Here is a 20,456-nt window from a genome sequence, read left to right as displayed (position 1 = left end):
GGGATTGTCTAGCTGCCTTTCCTAAGAATTCATCCTCAGATCGGAGCTAATGCAGAAAACGCGCCTGGGAATTTAATTCAATGTTATGCTCTGCGCTTCTCAAGGGATTGACGTTTCTTTGGTGTACTTCCTCTGGATATATATGCGTAAACATAGACTAATCTGAAGATAAAATGAAACAATGATTACAAACTGAGAGGACTTCATTCTCTTCAAACTAATTTCTTTCCCACCCGCCCTGATTTCACAGGGATAACCGTTTTATTTGTTTTTGTTTTTCGCGTTTCTTGCCTCTCACAGAATGGCCCGGTTTGGAGACGACGTTCCCAGCACGCTGGGACCCGGGGACGGAGGTTCGGAGCGAATCGGGGACAGTGAGGGACCTGCCGGGTCCGCCGGAGGAGGCTCGGCGTCACTGAAACAGACCAAAGCGCAGAGGGCTCGCACCATGGCCCTGTACAACCCCATCCCCGTAAGGCAGAACTGTCTCACCGTCAACAGGTCGCTTTTCATTTTCGCAGAAGACAACATTATTAGGAAGTACGCAAAGAAGATCATAGAATGGCCATATCCTTTTGTTTACGGTAAAAAAAGAGATATGTTCTATTACCCCACGCGGTTTCCCTCTCTAACATACTCACTTACACATATTATTATATTTATGTCGCCGTTGCTGTAGTTCTCCAATTCCTTATGCAAACAGCTGTTACGTTCCGTCAACTCCGGGAACATTTGGGAATGGGGAGTGTACAGGTGGGAAACCTGTTGTTGGTTCTGTGGTTTCAATGCGCTGTCTGGGATAGTTATGTAACTGTGATACCTAGTGCGTTGAATTTGTGTATTTTTACGTCAATCAAAGGTTCGAATTGTGTCCACATTGTCAATCAACGCTGTGAATAGCTGTCCAGTTGCGAGAAGTCAATCATGTTTAGAGTTTAAAATGAAAAGGTAGACTAGTAACAATGGTACTCCATAACAACACATGAATACCAACCACCACAGTCAAAATATGATAGTCTGGGATTTTTATTTTTGCAATGTAAATTTTAAACATCAAGTCGTGCGTCGTAACTGACCTGCAAGAAGTCAGGCAGGGAGCATTTCAGGACCACGGACAGCGACCGACAGCGTTTCTCTGGAGAAGAGTTTACCGCGTTTAAACGCTGTCGCTCCATTACACATAGCACTGAGCGTGTGCCCTCGGCTTGTAAGCGGCCAGGGGCAGTATATTTTACACAATAATTACAGCAAATCGTGATAAATGAACAGGCGATACAGCCTAAGGCTGCGCCTCTTGACCACCTTGGCACACAGGTTCGTGTGTATCTCAGCTAGTGTCTGTGAACTTGTGAATGTGGTCCATCTTTTAGAGCGAACTTGCTGACAGCTTAGACAGCTTGCTGCTGCACATCGGCTGACGCTTGCGATCGCAACTGCGCCTTCTGGCGCGCCTTCTCATTTAAACATGTAGGGTTTCGAAGCAAAGAAACTTTATTATGAAACTTTGGAGGAAGTTCACCGCATAACCCACTTAGAAACGAGCCCATTTAAAATTGAGATTAATTAACCGCTCCAGGTGTCGTTTTAACACAGCAGTCTGAAAAGTAAAGAGTGGACACAACGTTTTAATGGAGTCTCTGCTCCAGCCTCGGTTTTGTCTTGGTCACTGTTCTCTGGCTGTGACCACATGGTTGTCTTCACTGCATTTTCACTCTCTGGGAGTGACACCAGAATCCATGTCTGGTTCTACTGACCACCAGTGGCAATTTTTGCAAAACATCCAGATAAACTGTTGTCACCTTGAGGATGGTGATCCAGCAGGGTACATATATCATAGATTGTGCTGCTGTCACAGATTATTTTAACTAATGTAAGGTAGCTGCTTTAGCCTGAGCAGGTAGGTGAGCGTGGTGGTGTCACAGTGAAGTGCCTCATGTTTTCCCAGCGCTACAATACAAATCCCTGCAAACAAAAGACAGGAATGAGAGAGGGGGAGCTGATGGAGGAGGGCATCTGCTACAGATCACTGAGTGGAGGGAGAGGCGCTAATGAGGTTCGGGGGTCTCTGCTGCCATGCAGTCTGCACTGTGGGTTTTGCATTTAGGGTCTGTGCTGTTGGGGAGGTGCATTTGCATTTACAGGTCTAGGCTGGGAAAGTATTGACACCTCCCTGTACTCTGGGAGCCCTTGCATGGCAGTAGACAGACCAGACGTTGTGGGGACCATAGAGGTGATCTAGAGCTGGACAACTCTGCTACAGGGAGGTTGAACACAAGCACTGCATTACCATGTTGTTAGCATTTCTGTAAGCGGCGACCAGTTGCGAGCAGTATCTGCATCATTTTCACTCAGCGGCTGGTTTTCTGCAGTGTATTCTTAGGCAGACACTGATGTGAATGTGAGTGTCTAATGAACTAATTAGACCGCTTAAGCCTGGGGAATTGGTTGGAGCACGGAGAAGCAGTCTCACGGTTGAGAGCCCTGGTCTTCTGCGCTCAGAGCACCTGCTTGTGGAGCCGTGCAGTTGGGCACTGTCCTGCTTCAGGACAGGAGCACTCTGACTCCGAGTGGGACAGAGAGCCCAAATCTCAGCTCAAAAGGGCTCCTGTTTCCATGGTATTTCAGCAGGCTGTCTGCCCCACCCTGCTCTGAGTACTGGACTCATTTGCCAGCCCCACAGTCAGTCACAAATTGATTTCCCCAAAGTTCGCTCTTAAAAAGAAATGAGATCAGCTCAAACAGCCGAAGGCAATTCTAATTGGATTTTTTTATCTGCCTGCTTTCACCAATGCCTTTCTCCCCGCTTGTGTGACCAAATTATGAGGCAATGAAGCTACTCTGAGTGATGCAAACCTTCAGTTTTTCAGCGGTGAGATGCTGTGTTGCGGGATGTCAGTGCCCGTTTGGAAACAGTCCATGGATCAGTAAGCAGGTCAGGCTGCTTAGTGCTTTTACCCAGTGCTTGCATTGACAAAAATACCATGCATAAAAAATGAAAAATGGAGCAAAGTACAGAGGGAGAGAAATAAAGGTGTTGGATCGGCTTCACGTGTCAGAGGGACAAATTATTTTCAGATGAGCAGACCTGCATTCCATACTCTGTTTTTGCATGGTAATATTTTCATGCATTTACTGTTCTCTAAAAATGACAATAGTAATAATCTTGTTGCGGTGTCCGTGGTATTTTATTTTTGATTCATATTTCTTGCTTTATGTCATTGTGTCTCAGGACGTGTGTCTCCCTGCATATTAGTGGAAAGTGGGTTAGACATGAAGTGTATGACTGCATTCTCTCAAGAGAGACAGAGAGAGAGCGGGAGAGAGAGCAATAGTTGGAGACAGAGAGAAAGTGAGAGTGGAAGAGGGGGGAGAAAAAGAAAACGAGAAAGAGAGGGGGCAGAGAGAGTGTGGAAGAGAAATATTTTAAGAGCTCTGGGTCTGCTTGGCAGCACACCAGCCCAGACCTGGCTGAGGCCCAGCTGCTGCCCCCCCCCCCCCCCCCCCCCCCCCCCCCCTCTGTGTCCCCTGGCCTGTGTGAGGTGTCCCGGGTCTGGCTGTGTGTGTGTGTGTGTGTGTGTGTGTATGTGCGCGTGTGTGCGTGCGTGTGTGTGTGTGCATGCATGCGTGCATGTGTTTGTGTGTAAGGGCTGTGTCCCCTGGCCTGTATGAGGTGTCCTGGGTCTGGCTGTGTGTGTGTGTGTGTGTGTGTGTGTGTGTGTGTGTGTACGTGTACGTGTACGTGTACGTGTGTGAGATGTCCCAGGTCTAGCCATGAGTGTGTGTGTGTGTCTGTGTGTGTATCTCTGCCATATGCCACTCCATAGCCACGCCCCCAATCCATAAGTACGTCCCAGACCACGGAGCAACCTTTAACACATCCCCTACATCACCCAACACTCCTCAACACATCTCCTACATCACCAGACACTCCTCAACACATCTCCTACATCACCAGACACTCCTCAACACATTTCTTACTTCAACAGACGTTCCTGAACATGTTTATTAGGCCACTGAACAGCCTTGAACTACTGAATGAACCCAGTAACTCTGAGCTGCAGTGTCCCCCCACCCCCAGGAGCCAAACTGCTCTCTGACCGCCTGGACTCTGACAAGCCTTTCCTTTTCAGTGCTTTTAATCACAGACATAAAACATTCCTGCAGTAATTCATTAAGCTCTGGATCTCCCTGCAGTTCTTCCTCAGTACGCCTCACTCTCTGTCTTTTCTGCTGCTGATGCATGAAGTTGAGCCTGTGCTTGTGTGTTCACTGTGATAGTACATAATAATGGCGTTCATGCACCCCCCCCCCCCACACACACACACACACACACGCATGCACACAGGCATTCCTGCACGCACACACACACACACACACACACACACACACACACACACACACACACACACACACACGCATGCACACAGGCATTCCTGCACGCACACACACACACACACACACACACACACACACACACACACACACACGCATGCACACAGGCATTCCTGCACACACACACACACACACACGTACATTCGGGCTCCTCTGTGCATCCAGAAGGCAGTATTTGTTTATGGAACAAAATGAACGCTGCCGTGAGTTATTTTTGCTGGAAGCGCTAAGTTAGCATAGGCGATCAGTGGGTTTATTTCTGGGCTAACGTGATGACAGAGCCGTGCCAGCGAGGGTCGGTGCTCGGAGGAGGTGGTGAGGCGCAGGATTAGCGCAGACAGCACGCGAGGTTCTCCTCGCTCTGCGGCGTGTGCGGTGTGCGCAGCCTGTCTGCGCAGAGATGAGCGCTAAATCAGGGCGCTCTGAGGGAGGTGTGTTTAAGCTGTGTGGGGCTGCCCACGTATGCATGCTGTAGTAACACCTACGGCCGTGGGCAGGAAGTGTTCGATGTAAAGAACGTATACATTCCTCTCTCTCTCTGTTTCTCTTCTTCTCACACTCACTCTGTTTTTGCATTTCATTACATTACTGTCATTTAGCAAACACTCTTACCCAGAGCAACTTACATAGGTTTCAAATGCTATCCATTTATACGGCTGGATATTAACTGAGGTAATTCTGGGTTAGATACCTTGCCCAAGAGCAGCAGTGCCCCACCGGGGAAATCAAACCAACAACCTTTTGGTTATAAGCCCCAATCCTTACCACTGTGCTACACTGCTGCCCTTTTTTCCTCTGTCGGTAATCGGTACAGTACTCGCAGTGGTCTGAACCGCTTGCGTTTCGCTGAGATTGTGCTCCAGGACGGTGGGATGAGCATGGAGCCTGAAAGCGGGATGCCCTCACCGAAAGCGGGATGCCCTCACCGAAAGCGGGATGCCCTCACCGAAAGGCTGTTTGTGTTAACTGCCCCGCCGCTCCGGCTATTTTTGACCCGTTTGAGCCTGGCAGAGGAGGTGGGCCGGTGGCAGAGGAGGTGGGCCGGTGGCAGAGGAGGTGGGCCGGTCAGCGTGAGTCAGGAATCCCAGAGGCCAGCTGCTGCTGCCCTTTGTGGAATGAATGACACCATTTTCACTGAACACAAGAACGGAGTGATAAAGCAAGCATTACGCATTCTCTGATGCTCCAGTGCATATGTTTACATGCAAACAGAGTGGTCCCCAGATCAGTGGAAGGTTCCCATAAGGTTTTATAAATGCCATGTGTCAGTGTTATGAAACTGTTTTGTGTTCATTCAAAATGAAATGACTATGTTGGGATTATTTGCTGATGGCCAGTGATGCTGTAGTTCTCTGTGACCTCCTACAGGGGGCAGTGATGGTATTGTTTTTTGTGCGGGCTCCTGTTGAGGGCACTGATGCTCTGTGTGACCTATTACAGTTAGGGCACTCTTCCTGACTCTTAGTGGAGCACAGAGAGCTCGTTGCCATGGATACCACTCTCTCAGACGATGGAGTGTTTGTAATGTCCCTCCCTGTCTCAGCTGCTGGGGCTGTGTCTGACTATGTGGTGTGTGTGTGTGTGTGTGTGTGTGTGTGTATGTGCTTGTGTGAGTGTGTGTGTTCATGTATGGGTATGTGTGCGTGTGCCTCTGGGTTTGTGTGTGTACGTATGGGTATGTGGGTATATGTTTATGTGTACAGTTCATGTCTGTCTCTGTGTGTGTGCACCAGTGAGTATTTGTGGTGTACATTCGGCTGTGCATGTGTTTACACGTGTGTGTGTATGTGTGTGTGTGTGTGTGTGCTGGTATTTCATTGACAAAAATTCCGTTTGACATTGCAACATCATCCTCTAGTCAATTTTTACCTGTTTGCTTTCTTCCAGAAAAAAATCTGTTATAAATGTTAAATAATCATTTCTGTTCACTTGGGCCCATGTAACCTGGACCTCACTGAAACTTGTATAAAATACACACTTCAGCTTGAGAATAACTGTCTGTGTGTTAATACTGTGTTGAAAATACATGTGTATAGCCAGCCATGTAGTGTGCGGTGTGAGTCACTCCCAGCGGAGTTGGAAGCAGACTGCATTTCTCTGAGGATGTGGGGTTTGCAGTCAGATGTGTCTGCCTCAGATTCAGTGACCCTATGACATCCTTTCCTTATGCGTTCAGCTTTATTGCTGTCTTGCGTGTGCTGGGTGGTGTGGTGAGGATGGAGCGAAACTCACATTTATTTGTTTGTTTGTTTGTTTGTGCACATCTCTGCCTGTGCGTGGGCCTGTCTCTCTGCCCCCCCCCAGGCTCCAGCTGCTGCGCGCACACACACACACACACACACACACACACACACACACATGCACACACATAAACACACATAAACACACACATGCACACGCACACATGCACACACATAAACACACACACGCACACGCACACATGCACACACACACATATAGTTACACACACACACACACATCCACATACAGACACTTACACTCCTTCACACACACACACACACACACACACACACACACACACACACACACACACACACACACACGCACTCTGTCTTTCTCATACACACACAGAACTGTGTGTTTTATTCTGCGTGTTTTTTTTCCATGCATCTGAAAGAAAGCGTTCGCCCACGCAAGGAGCCAGCGCATGGCGGATTGTGAGCTTACCCCGAGGGCAGGATTCTAACCCACAACCTTCAGGGCCCCCTGTGAACAGCTCACACAAAGGAAGCTCTGTGCAAAAGGGCCCTCGTTTTCATTAACGGCTCTCTCACCACCCACTCACCGCCCCCCCCAGCAGTCCCCCCCCTGGGCTCGGCGAGCACGGTATGGCTGTTCCTGGCCAATGGCGTGGCTGCAGGCCTCTCTGGTGCAGCAGAGCAACGGCAGAGCCCTGCCTGCCGAAGGGGAGAGAGGCGGGGGGTAAAAGCTCAGATTCATTCGGCCGTTTATAGATGGGCAGAGTTTTAATCGGAGGCGGTGGCCTCGGTGTGGCACACACGCGGGCGTGTTTGGGTAGCAGTGTGGGACAGCACTGGTGCTGAGAGCTACTCTGTTTTAGTGGTGCATGAAGTACGCAGCTTATATCACCCCCGTCCCACTCTCCTCTCTGTCTTCCCCCAATGCAGAATTCTCTGAAACCCTGTGTGTGTGTGTGTGTGTGTGTGTGTGTGTGTGTGATAGAGAGAGGACATGTGTAAATGTGAGTGTGACAGATAGTGAATGTGTGTATGTTTCTTAGAGTGACTGTATTTGTGTGAGAGTTTGTGTGAAAGAGACTGCATGCTTGTGAGAGAATGAGAGTGTGTGTGTCTATATTTATGTGTGGCTATCTGTGCGTGTGTGTGTGTTAGAGAGAGAATAGGTGTGTGTGTGTTTATGAGTGTGTGTGTATCAATGTTCGTGTATGAGAGTTGTGTGAAACTGCATGTTTGTGAGGGAAAGAGTGTGTGCATGTATCTGTATCTGTGTTTGTGTGTGTGTATGTGAGAGAGAGAGAAAGAAAAGGTGTATGTTTATCTGTGTGTGTATGAGAGACTGTGTGTGTGAGAGAATGTGTGTAATAAGATGTGTTGAAAGCTGTAATGCTTCATTGTGGATGTGCTCCATTTCTGCTGAATAGAAATGGCTGGCAGGGCCAGAGCAAGCTTACCTCCATAATGTTATGGAGTTCCCTAAATTTCCACAGAGGGCCATGGAGGAGAACACCACAATGCTGATAGTACCAGCCCCCATCCGCTACATCCGGAACCAAACAGCAGTCCCACTGCAGGTGATGTGTGATCCAAGCCTGACTCTCTAAAAATGTCTATGCATTGGCACATACAGGTTCACTCACGTCTCTCAGATCTGTCTCTCATTGTGAGATTCGTCACGTTCTCTCGTCACGCCTCTGAAAGCTCCTTGACCTTCCTTGCGCCACTCCTTTTGAGTACATGATCCTGGCCACCATCATCGCCAACTGTGTGGTCCTGGCCCTGGAGCAGCACCTGCCGGGAGAGGACAAGACCCCCATGTCCAAGAGGCTGGTGAGGACCGTCCGCCACACAGAGACAGCTCAGCTGGTGGAGATTTCGCTTTATTTAATTCAGGAGACTCAGTCTGTGCAGATCGTCTGCACGCAGCATGCTTTGAGTCCTCCTGAAATGGCACAGGGTACAGGATGCATGTGGAAATGAGAGTCTGGATGGAACCATATACAGCCTTAAACTGTGTGCCCCGATGCGCCTGTGTGTTTTTTTATTTCTCAGGAGAAAACAGAGCCCTATTTCATCGGAATCTTCTGCTTCGAGGCGGGGATCAAGCTGGTGGCACTGGGCTTTGTGTTCCACAAGGGCTCATACCTGCGCAATGGCTGGAACGTGATGGACTTCATTGTGGTGCTCAGTGGGTGAGTGCGCACGGTGACACCGTTTCTCTGATACCAGGCTTCCGTTTCCATGGTTTCCGCTGCAGTTTTAGAAACGAGTACATTGGAACTTTGGAAGGATAGCATTTGGCGGCTGGGAGAGTGCTTTGCGATGACGCTGGAATGCTGGTCTCCTTCTTGTGGGGTTGATGTTGTCAAAAAGCTGTTTTTTCACATAACACGTTCTCTGTTCTGTCAACCTGTTGAATGGGCAGCACACCAGCAGGTTTTTGTGTGTTTTCATGATGGTCGTTGTTTTGCGGCTGTCCTTCAGTGAGAGATATCACCAAGATTTCTGAATATTAAGGTTTGGCCGGTGGACAGAAATGGCACTGATAAGCAAACTAGGTCAGTTTTATATAAATCACTGCTTCACTCTCTCACTCTTCCCCTCTCTCTCATTTTCCTCTCTCTCTGTCTCTCTGTCTTTCTCACACTCTCTCACACACACACACACACACACACATACACACACACACAGGCACACACTCTCACACATTAGCCTTTATAAAATTAAGTGGTTATTTGTGAATGAGTCATCAGTACCTATTAGCCCTCAGTGTCTCCTGTTGGTATAATATGTTGGTATAATATTGGCTTGGGTCTAATTCAGCGCAAGCAGAGCAGGGTGTGTGTGGAGACAGCGTGTTAAGTGATGAGCGTCTGGTTTAGAAACAGGATTAATGTGCTGGGGGATGAGATACCTGTCCTTGTGGAAAACCGCTCATTCTACTAATCTCTGTATCCTCCGGTCCTTCAGATCCAGCCTCCAAGCTGAGCTACTGAATGGCTTCCTGTCAGTGTGGTAGTCGCATCTGTGTTAGCATGCTGGAAGGGGCATGCTGTAAGCTGATGGACCTGGCTAGGGATTAATGCACAGGTTTGGGAACTGCTGCTTTAAGTCCCCTAACACTCATACACAGGGATGTTTCTAGCTATTGAAAAGATCCGGGGCTAAGTCAAGTTTGCCAGTGGCTTGTCTTATTTTTGAAGGGAGATCGGCATCGGTAGGTTGGGGTGGTTATATCTACCGTTATAATAAATAAATATTATCACACCTTCGGACGCTGCAGATCAAGTTTAACTCTGTTACACAGTCTGTTGTTTTTCTATATACACCTCCTTTTTCAGGGTGAAAATATTCGGGGCTAGGCTTAAAATATTTGGGGCTATAGCCCTGAATGATCGGACCTAACGACGCCACTGCCCATATATAAGGGCTGAAGGAAAGCATCTTGACAGATCGTGGTTTATGAAGCTGGCTCTCTATAAATCTCAGACTACTGAGAGGCTGAATTTGAGTTAACCTGTGCAGTCGCTACTGTAAAGGCTGCAGTTATGGGTTTGGCTTTTCTTTGTTTCCAATATCGTGGGAGATACAAAAAGTGAAATGCCTGTGAACTATAGTCTGTTTCTGTGTGTTCTAAATCACTAGACCAGATGTATTGTGTAGGAGAATGTTTTCTGAATGTACAGGCTTTGTTTTATGTAATACAGCTCTTCTTGTACATAAACAGCATTTTTCATACAGCTCTACTTGTACATAAATAGCATTTTACAATTGGCTATACCTATTGATTAAAATTTGTCTTGTCATTGACTTTTTTATTTGGCTAGAAGGTGAATATTAATTATTCACAATGAAAATGTTTTGCCTGTCTATGTGCAACTGTGTCAGCTAAAAAATATTCAAATATGCACAAACATAAAAAGAAAATGTGCATCCCTGGCAAGCAAAGAAGGTTCACAAAAAACATTCAAAGAAAACAAAAACGTGAAGTTTCTTTTATTTGCTAACTAGCTATTCTCTGTAAATTAGTAGAAACACTTGCAAAATCTGATATTAGTCTGATATTGATAAAATCTGATTTTAAAGTAATTGATATCAAAATGAAGCCAAGTAAACTAATCCAATATTTCCCAGATTCTTCTTTGTGGCTTGTATTTTTTCATTTACCAATAGAGCTAGTCAGCGAGTTAGCTAATGTGCTAGCTAGGAAAACGTAGGTGGCTATTTAGGTAGCTAATGATGTTGCTTGGTATTTAGTCAGCAGCCAAAAGAATGATCTAGTGAGCCCACTGGCTGAAAATGGAATTATGTAGGTAGCTAGCAATCTAGGTGACCTGACAGTTAGCAGGCTGGCTGGCTGGTGATCATTTTTAACCCAGAAATGATGTGTAGTGGCTGTGAATAGCAAATATAGATAGACGATGTGAAGGCCTATCTTTTCACCTTGCAGCCTTTTGTGAGGTGATGTAGAAGGTGATGTTAAATCACACACAACCAAGATGGCCATCTGTCAAAGGCAGAAGGTGAGTTACAATGAGCAGATGTGGCCATTGGCTGAATTTTGAGAGAGGCCAAAGGTGAAAAACACGAGCTGGGGGTCAGGAGCATTAATGATGATGTAATGCAGCTGAAAAATTAATAAGGAGATGAATAAAAAGAATGACAAGCAGAAGATAAGGGAGAGAAGGAGAAGGGTCCAGGTTTGGGTATTTGTTGTGTGGCCACATCAGATAAAATGCAAAATCTGTATGTTTAAATGAGGTTAGATGGCGCAGGTGTGAATGACTGCAATCGGACCTCAGGAGTTATTTCTGCAGCAAACACTAAAAAGGGCCTAACTTTCATGGTTGTATGGGTATGGGTCCTATGTGCTCTGCTAACCTGCAATTTAGTGGATGGCATACTGTACCTAGCATCACTCTCTACGGACCTGGTCAACTCTAGTTCAGTTAAATCATAAAGTTTTCTTAACTCTTAGCAATTGTAGCAAAGTGGTGCATTCCTGTGTTCACATTTCAGTATGATTCTAGAGATGCTATACCTTAGTGCGCTGATAGGCTAACGGCCAGTGCTTAACCGCTTTCTTTGCAGCTTGCAAATTGAAAATCGAAGTACAGTTACTCCACAAGCAAGGATCTCTGTTGTTTGTGGACACAGCTAATAGAGCCGGTCCATCTCACAACGATCCTGTTTGGAACGATTCATATAAAATGTTCACATTTATAAAAGTGCGTCCGTTCACTGTGTTATCACACAAAATCCTGATTTACAGAGAGGCTTTACAATGAGAGTGGGAATCAAATGATGTTGTTTGTAATTATTACACATGTATTTAAATGTGCTAATGCCATGAAATGCAGGAGGGGTGGTCAGAGTTGTGACACATACTGTGTGAGAGGCCTGTCAGGACTCAGAAAACGGCAGGTTTAAGACAGGTGTTTCTCAAGGTGAGCAAGAGAGTGCACACACTCTCACGACAAAATACCCCTCCCCTTATGAAATCTTTGCTGTCTTCCCAGATTTCATCGTTTGATACATTCTCGACGTGTTTATTGCTTTCACAGATGGCAACAACCACTTTTTACATCAGCAAAGAATCAAACGCTGGTGATGTGGCTTAGGTATTTTCATCCCTTAGCAACTGATCCTCGCTTCAAAATATTTAGATACAGAGATAATGTAGTAATGTAATGTAAGATATTGTAGTTAGCATTAAGAAAGTGAATAAGCTGATCCGAGATCTCTTTTTGAGGGCGGAAGTTACCCAGGGCCTGCGATTCCAGCCCAGTGATGGAAAGCACCGCATGTCCAAAAGTCTCAGGCCTCTTCAAAACTGCTCCAACAGAAATATGATCTAGTGAATATGCCAAAATCCCATAATTCAGTTTTCTGCAGTTTAGAGATGGATGCTTATATATGGGTACCACAGCAATAGAATAGCTATAAGTGTACATAAGTAATATATATAAGCTATAAGTAATAGAAGGTAGAGAATTTTATATAGGCAGTTTGAGTGGGTAGAGACTCCTATATGGGCAGTGGGAGTGGGTAGAGACTCCTATATGGGCAGTGGGAGTGGGCAGAGACTCCCATATGGGCGAGACGCCTATATGGGCAGTGGGAGTGGGTAGAGGATTCTGTATAGGCTTCAGGAGTGGGTAGAGAATTGTGTACATGCTTTTGAGTGGGTGGGTAAGTGGGGCCATGCTAGTGTAGCGTATGGGTGGATTAGTGGATTGGTAATGGAGACTTAAACCTATTAAGTCCTGGCGCAGGGATTTCAATGTAAATTCAGCCCTGGAGTTCTCAGATCCAGCAACTGAACCCCAATCACAGGAGCTTGGAGAACCCAATGCTTTCATTCCAGCAGTGTTTCCTCCTGTACCACTCACCAAGCACCATTCAGCATTACATCTGTAATTCCGATGATAATTTCACCTAATTAATTGGGGTAATTTCTCTCTCTTGTTTTTCCAAGTGCTCTTTGGCAGTTCTATTGTTGAGGGTGCTATACTGAGTAAAATGTAACTTCTGAGGGCCCTCTGTTAGAGCGAGCACTATAGACCAGCAGAATCTGACGGTTTTGTGTATACGATGGGATTTTTTAGCTTTCATTGCTTTGAAGTGTATGTTAAAGGCGTGACATCAATTAGGTAAAGAAATGAAAAAACTTCAAACAGAAATGCTGGCAGGCGTGCCCGGGTTTTCTTGATGAATGTATCCTGTGCTTTTGGCATGTTGGCGTGTTGACATCTTCTCTCACCCTCCCTCCCACGCCGCTCTCGCTGCCGGATCGACTTACATAAAGGCAGAATCATCACGCAGACACACTGTTTAAAAGACATATCCAAGCGCAGCCTGCGTCTCGGCCTCGAGCCTCGGCCTCGAATGGCTGCTCGTGTCAGGGAGAGGCCAGGTGTCCTGTGCTACAGGTGAGGCTGTGGAAGGGATGGTGTTGGATGAGGGAGCAGGTGTTTAAGGTGATGCTGCACCACCTTGCTCTCGGTGTGTTGGTTCTCCACAGAGCTCATCTAGCCTGGACTCTGTGTGTTACAGAGCTGGTTCAGCACAGGACTTATCCAGTTTGAGCTGTGTCTTCACTGCAACTGTTTTAAAGTTTCAAATGTCTCCATCTCATCTTTTGAAAGTTAACTCTTACAGCACAGGGAGGAGGCAGGATGGGCTGTCACTCCTGATGGTAGCGCCACATGACATATAACTGACTTACAATAAGCCTGGAACTAGTGAAACACCAGTTATTTTTTGCCTGTGTATTTCAGGACAGACATCCTACTTGTATATGCAAACAAATGGACACAGAACTTTGGAATGAATTTACCAGAGATGCCTGGCACAGTCTAATATACTGTATGGCTTTGTTGATTGTGAGAGTTAAGTCCATATTCCTTTGTGTCAATCTACAGTGATTTTCCTCTAGCATTATGTAATGACAGCATGCTATATTTATGCAGGAAACACATGTTAAACTAACAGGATTTTAACCCTCTGGATCAGCGCTATCACGTTTTTAGATACTGGTACTTTGTCTTATTTCCAGTCCTTGTAGGACTGTGGCTGTTAATACATGGTTTCATTCCTGTTCTACTTGTATTTCCTGTCTCGTGTTTCTTGTTCCTGTTTCATTCCTGTTCTTCCTGTCTGATGCTTGCCTACTTCCTGTCTTCTTCCTGTCTCATTATACTCATGTAATTACCTGCAAACACCAAACCTGTGAAATCAGAAAACTGAAAAGCAAGGAGCACCAGTGAAATCCAATCCAGTGTGCTCTCTCGAGAGGGCTGGCTGGAGACCCTGCCTCACTGGATCTAATTGTGCCACATTTCCATCTGGGATCTCTGGATCTTGGTCTAATTCTGCTGTAATCCCCACCAGGTTTGAATGAGCCTCTCATAAGACTTCATGGCTTTACAGAAGGGGACGTAGCGGTGAAGAATTATTATGCCTCCAATCAATCAATTGACTGACACACCCGACCAACCAATCCGTAAATTGATCTAGTGATCTATAAATTTATCTAATCAATCTATTTTGTATAGTGCCACTCACAACCAGGTTATTCACAGTTCTCCACAGTGGGCATCTTTAACTCCACAAGAAGATAAAAAAATACAGAAAAAAAAACTATTAAGCTAAGAAAAACTGGAAAATTATTCCTAGGCCCTCTCATAGGTAATAGAGTTGAGCTCCGCAAAACAGTGGGATGCAAAAAATAGCATGTTCACACTCTTTATAGACAGAAAGCAAGCACTGCAGAGATGTTGGTTTAATTCATCCTGTTGCAGCATAAAGTCCTTTAAGTTTCCATTAGCAGCGTGTAACATATAGCCATCCATACAGTAGGAGAGGGTTCTCTGTGTGTGCAGGGCACAGTCTCTTTAAGCAGGTACGCTGGACTGCTCTGAAGAGACAGAAGTAAGTCAGACTTAAAAGAAAACTGTCAATTAAATGTCATGGCACAGTACGAGAAACAAGGCCAGTGGGTTAGGACTGGAGGCCTCTCATTTCACAAAGAATTAATGAACTGCAGCTCGCAAAGCCGCAGGGACCCACAGCGCAATTAATAGCTTTCCTGACGTGCATGTGTAGGAACCTGGATAAAATAGCACACTGCACTGGAAACCAAGTGAATGCATTGTCTCTAAAGACACTGTGCACCATATACATCCGCTGTGATGTGTGTGTGCTCTTATTGGCTTTTGGGATGGGACAGATAGAGCAGAAACGTGGTATTCCTTATGTGCGTTTTAAATAATTGGGACATTTTTCAGGGTATTTTACTTATTTGTTTACAGATTTAATCTTCCCCTGTGGAGCATGTGTGTTTACAAGGATGTTTTGTGTTTAATTACCTAAGCAGAGTCACTTAATTCATACTATAAGTACTACTGTAAGTATTTACTCAGTTATGAGAAGTCTGCCGTTATTATTTGAAACTTTGCAGTGCATCTTACGATAGGTAGAGGCAGCACGGTTTCACAAGTAGCAGCACTTTATGGTTTCAGTGCAGAATGGCTGAAAGGCTGTTGTCCTGTTCTCCTTTCAGTTTTGTTCAGATTTGGTACACTGTGGTCATACCCATAGATGTGTCCAAGGCCACATACAGTAGGGATGGCAAGTGTGTTGTCATAATTTGTCACCATGGTTACTCCGTCATCTCACATGTGGCATGGACTGTACACGTGTGCAGACATGCGCTCATGATTCTAGGTGTCTGACCATGACCGGTTTCATAAATGTTACTACCATGCATAGTGAGTGTGTATAACTGAATGACCAAAACGAGAATGCTGTGGACCTTTTATTAAACATGCAGTCATTCACCTGTTATTTGACTCATTTGTCTAAATTTGTCTCTGGGTGTTCTCTTGACCATAGCTCAAAGTCACCCGCCACTCACCGTGAAGGGTTTGTTGCCCTCAGCCTCTAATTACAGTGCTTGTGTGTTTTCATGCTGGGTGCTTGGGTACAGTGGCATTCATAAATTATAGTAAGGCCTCCCTGATGTTGACACTTTAATGAAGTAGCCATTTTGAGAACTGTTTGATGTGAAGCCCATTCCCTCCAATCACAGACAGTCCTTCAGGTTAGTCTCCCTACCCAATCTAGACCCTCTGCCTATGTTTGTTAATAAAACTCAATCAATCGTTGAATCAATATATCACATTTGCCCGAATATATAGCAGGCCATGTAAAGGAACTGTCACAGAGAGCTGTCACAGAGAGCTGTCACAGAGAGCTTCACAGAGAGCTTCACAGAGAGCCTCACAGAGAAAGCAATGCAGATTACAATGCATGCAATGTAATGAGGAGGGTATCATGGTAGAGTACAATTGCAGGTAAATAATTAGGCTGGGAGACAGTACGTAAAACAGTGAGACACAAACTATATTTACGCTGTGCTGGTTTGTAAACAAAGTTCCAGTGCAGAAGCCTTACTAATAGGTTTATTAAGATGTCTGATGTATGATTTGCTCTTGAGAGGATGGAAGACCATAAAAAACATAAGCGTGTAACAGTTTGAAAAAATTGCATGGCTTTAGATTCTAAGGCAAAGCAGCAGAGATACTTGATGCTTGATATACAATTGCAGCAACAGCAGGTATGAATATTGGATATTTTGATTGAAAGAAGTACAGAAAAATATACACTTTGTCTGAAGGCGGTTCAGTCAAAGCGTCTACCTCCTGTGGTCCTCAGAGCTCTGCTCTTTGTTACTGATGATGCGTTTGACAGGCAGGGTTAAAAGGTACATCGTGGCGTTCTCGTCAGCACAAGGGCACTGACACACTCTTACGTACAACCGATGATAAGATAAGCCGACGCAGAAATGCAGACATGGTACCGCACGGGGCTCCTGCTCTGTGGCTGGGATGGCGGTTCGGAGGGAGACTGTCTCCACACTGTAGCATGAGGCCACTCCACTGGCTCTGTGCCAGCACCAGCGGGGTGACAGGTGAGTGCTGTTTAGTGTCAGTGGGAGCCTGTCCTGTGAAAGTTCTTTATCCGTTCACTGTGTATATACACTGTGGCTCTGCTTGCTGACATTCCCGTGAACTCTGGGATGTCTGTATGAACCAATGTACAGAAAATGACTGTCTGTTCGCCCGTGTAGCGGGAGCTGGCGGAATGTGTTGATCATAATTACAGGCCTATCAGTCTGTTGTTATTTGTGTGCGATAAAGACTGCCAGCCCTGCCGCTCTCCCTCTCCCTGTCTATCTTTGTCTCTCCCGCTCCGCATTGGATGTGCGACAATTAGCTAAAACGCTGCTCTTTAGCCGGGATGAATAATTTATCTGGGGGTGTCTGAATGATTCATAAGCCATCTGGCACAGAACAGTGTTCCGGTGCGAGACGAGACTCGATCAAAGCTGTGTTTCAGAGCTCTGTTTGGGAGCGGAGTACCTGTCGTCCATGGGACTCCTCTGCCGGTCAGGGCAGCCAATCATACGGCACAGGACCCGATACGATGGCCAATCACCAGCCCTGCTCCTGTGTGCCATTTCAGGGTCTTTCCTTAACACTGTGGGAGAAATAATTGCTGTAAAAAAAAAAAAAAAAAAAATCTGGTTGCTGGTCTGGAATACCTTGAAGGTTGAATTACTGCTGCCTCACAGTAATGCTCAGAGACGTTAATAAGGAAGGGAATAGAGAAGGTGTTCCCAGGTAATGTCCTAGTTTTCCGAAATGAGCTCTGAAGCCCTGAGACAGATGCTTTCAGCACTGCCACGGTGGACAGCTCCTGCACTGAGGGCCGGGCAAACTCTCACAGTAACACCGAGCTCCAGAGAAACGTAACACTGAGGGCCGGGCAAACTCTCACAGTAACACCGAGCTCCAGAGAAACTTAACACTGAGAGCCGGGCAAACTCTCACAGTAACACCGAGCTCCAGAGGAAACGTAACACTGAGGGCCGGGCAAACTCTCACAGTAACACCGAGCTCCAGAGAAACGTAACACTGAGATGTTGTACCTTTAAACAGCACTGAGAGGGGAATTCTGAAGTTTCCTCACTCGTATTCATGATGTGTTTATAGCTGTGATTAAATATTCCAAATTAAATGCCTGGCCGGTTTTAAACCTTGAGAGGCAATTAGGTGGTAATTCATTCATCAGAAACAGGAACATAGCAAACGCTTTTCACACAACAGTTCGATAACTTCTAGCTCTTGTGCTGGGGGTGGGAGTTGAGGTGAAAGGAAATGGAAATAGATGGTTGAAAGGCAGTTTTTACCTGAATGATAAAAGCATGATGCTTTATGGTGTTTATTATAACATTACAATAAAGAGAAAGAAAATAATACCCGAACAGAATGATAATATGGTAGAACAACAATAACATGACAGGCAAAATACTCACGCAAATGAGTTCTGATTCTAAATATAATGAAGAAAATGCTCTCAGGAAACCCATGAGACAATGATAAAAACATGACAATGATGGTGAGAATAAATAAAACAGACAATTATAACAAGCTATTAAAATGAAAGATATTGTTTTCAATTTTTACAGCATTTACAGCATTCCTCTAAATGTACAGCGTTTTTTTTATTAGTGTCTGAGACTTGACTCCTGATGGTTTTTTGCTTGTGTTGTATTCTGCCTCACTTGTACGTCGCTTTGATTAAAAGCAACTGCCAAATGAATAAATGTAAATGTAATGTAATGAGACTACTGTAGTGTGAGCAGCAAAGATGCCATCCACATTAGTTGTATTTGCAGCTGGTATAATGGGAGGTTGCTTTCTGTGGAGTGGAGGGGGAGCAGAGGAGGGCCTGACCTGTCAGCAGCAGTTTCAGCTTCCTGTTCTGGGTTATGAGGCACTACTGCTGCACCATCATGCAGGATACAGTGCCGATTTGTAAACATACAGTTATAAATAAGCATAAAACAGCAAAAATATGAATGTACAGTGTGTACGGTCTTCTGGATAGCCGCGTTTTGTCTAAGCAAATAAGTTCTGTAATGCAGTAACATCAGTATGATACAGAACGCTATCTCTCAGGCAGTTATTTGTGGTTGCTGTCTCTCTTCTTTGACACGCTGAGTATTTGTTTGACTGTTGTGTGTTCAATAGGCTGACCCGGTACTGTCTCTGTGGACACTGTGTTCTCTGCCTCACCCACTCAGCTCCTCCTGCAGAATTACAGAGTTTCTGAGGGCCAGATGCCACCACATTGATTTGAAAAGCTTTTCTCTGCATTGTGTAAAAGTACACATACCTGCTTCCCCCTGCACTTTCCGCTCAGAGCGGCTTCTTTTCCCAGCTTCAGTCTCACACAGAGAGAGGTTTCGCTTTGGAAAATAACTTACTCAGGTGAGCTGGGTTTAGGTAAGGTGTGATTTCCAACATTGTGTCAGTTTGGAATGAATATACAGACTGGCCTTAGAGCTGGAAGAAGACATGTCTGAGATTTGGGGCATACAGGATGTGGTCACAGGCCATTTTAAATGCTTTTTATCCCCTGTATGCAGCCCTGATTTGGAATTGCCGAGTGCACGCGTGGCTCGACTCACTGTTAAAACCTCTGCGTTCGTGCAGGAGCGTCGAGGTGAGACGAATGCTGTCCTCTCGTATGCTCGCATGCAGCCAAAGACTCACGCTACACAGTGAAGTCACACAGCGCACCACAGCGGAGCGGGAGCTCATTGGAGGATAGTTGCTTACATCATCTCAGCAACTCCCAGGTGTCTGATCAATCACAGGGTACCTGAGAGGCAGTGAAACCAGGACTTCCTGGTTGACCTGCTCACTCCTATCGCTGGCGGAATGTTTACATTACATTATTGGCATTTAGCAGACGCTTTTATCCGGAGCAACTTACTTCAAATACAGGTTTTATTTTTTTTTTTTTTTTTGCGATGGATTCCATTTATACAGCTGGATATTTTTTGGCAAATGTCATGGCTAGTATCAAGTGCCTTGCTGGCTGAACCACTCTGGACTTGGTCAAGGGCTGTTTAATCAATATCATCCAGCCAATGTGGATATCAATGGCAATATATATTGTCAGTGATATATGAGTTTTAGGTAAGGATATTAAAGTATTCCCACTATTCTTATGGAGGGATTGACTTTGTAATTGCAATGGAAGCTAAGGAGGCCGTTGGAGTGGGGCATTGTGAGCAGAGTGCTCTATGCTGCCTTTAAATCAGGCACTGCCAATGCCACCCTCCTGGGGCCCGTCGGTGTGTCCTCAAACGATTTATTTGCTTTTTTAATCAATTACAAAAAGCAGGACAACCTACAGGTGGGTGGTGAGGTGCGGGGGATGGGGGGGGGGGGAGCTGAAATATCACTTCTAAAAGCAAATGATTTCCCT

At 45.6% G+C, this 20,456-nt stretch overlaps 1 protein-coding gene across 4 annotated transcripts in view; it reads left to right on the top strand.

Annotated features, from left to right (window-relative positions):
- Nucleotides 1-224: 224 nt before the first annotated feature.
- The window catches only part of LOC118795474 (voltage-dependent R-type calcium channel subunit alpha-1E-like), a 61,171-nt gene continuing 40,939 nt past the window's right edge, over nt 225-20,456 (top strand). For all 4 annotated transcript variants that reach the window (XM_036553963.1, XM_036553962.1, XM_036553964.1 and 1 more), the window contains exons 1-3: nt 225-567; nt 8,336-8,441; nt 8,664-8,803. In XM_036553963.1, coding sequence (XP_036409856.1) covers nt 302-567; nt 8,336-8,441; nt 8,664-8,803 — 512 coding nt within the window. In that variant the 5' untranslated portion in view covers nt 225-301. The remainder of the gene's footprint in view (nt 568-8,335; nt 8,442-8,663; nt 8,804-20,456) is intronic.

This window comes from Megalops cyprinoides, chromosome 20 (assembly GCF_013368585.1).
Source record: "Megalops cyprinoides isolate fMegCyp1 chromosome 20, fMegCyp1.pri, whole genome shotgun sequence".
Classification (NCBI taxonomy): Eukaryota; Metazoa; Chordata; class Actinopteri; order Elopiformes; family Megalopidae; genus Megalops; species Megalops cyprinoides.
The sequence above is the reverse complement of the archived record's forward strand: the minus strand, read 5'-3'. Positions and strand labels throughout refer to the sequence as shown.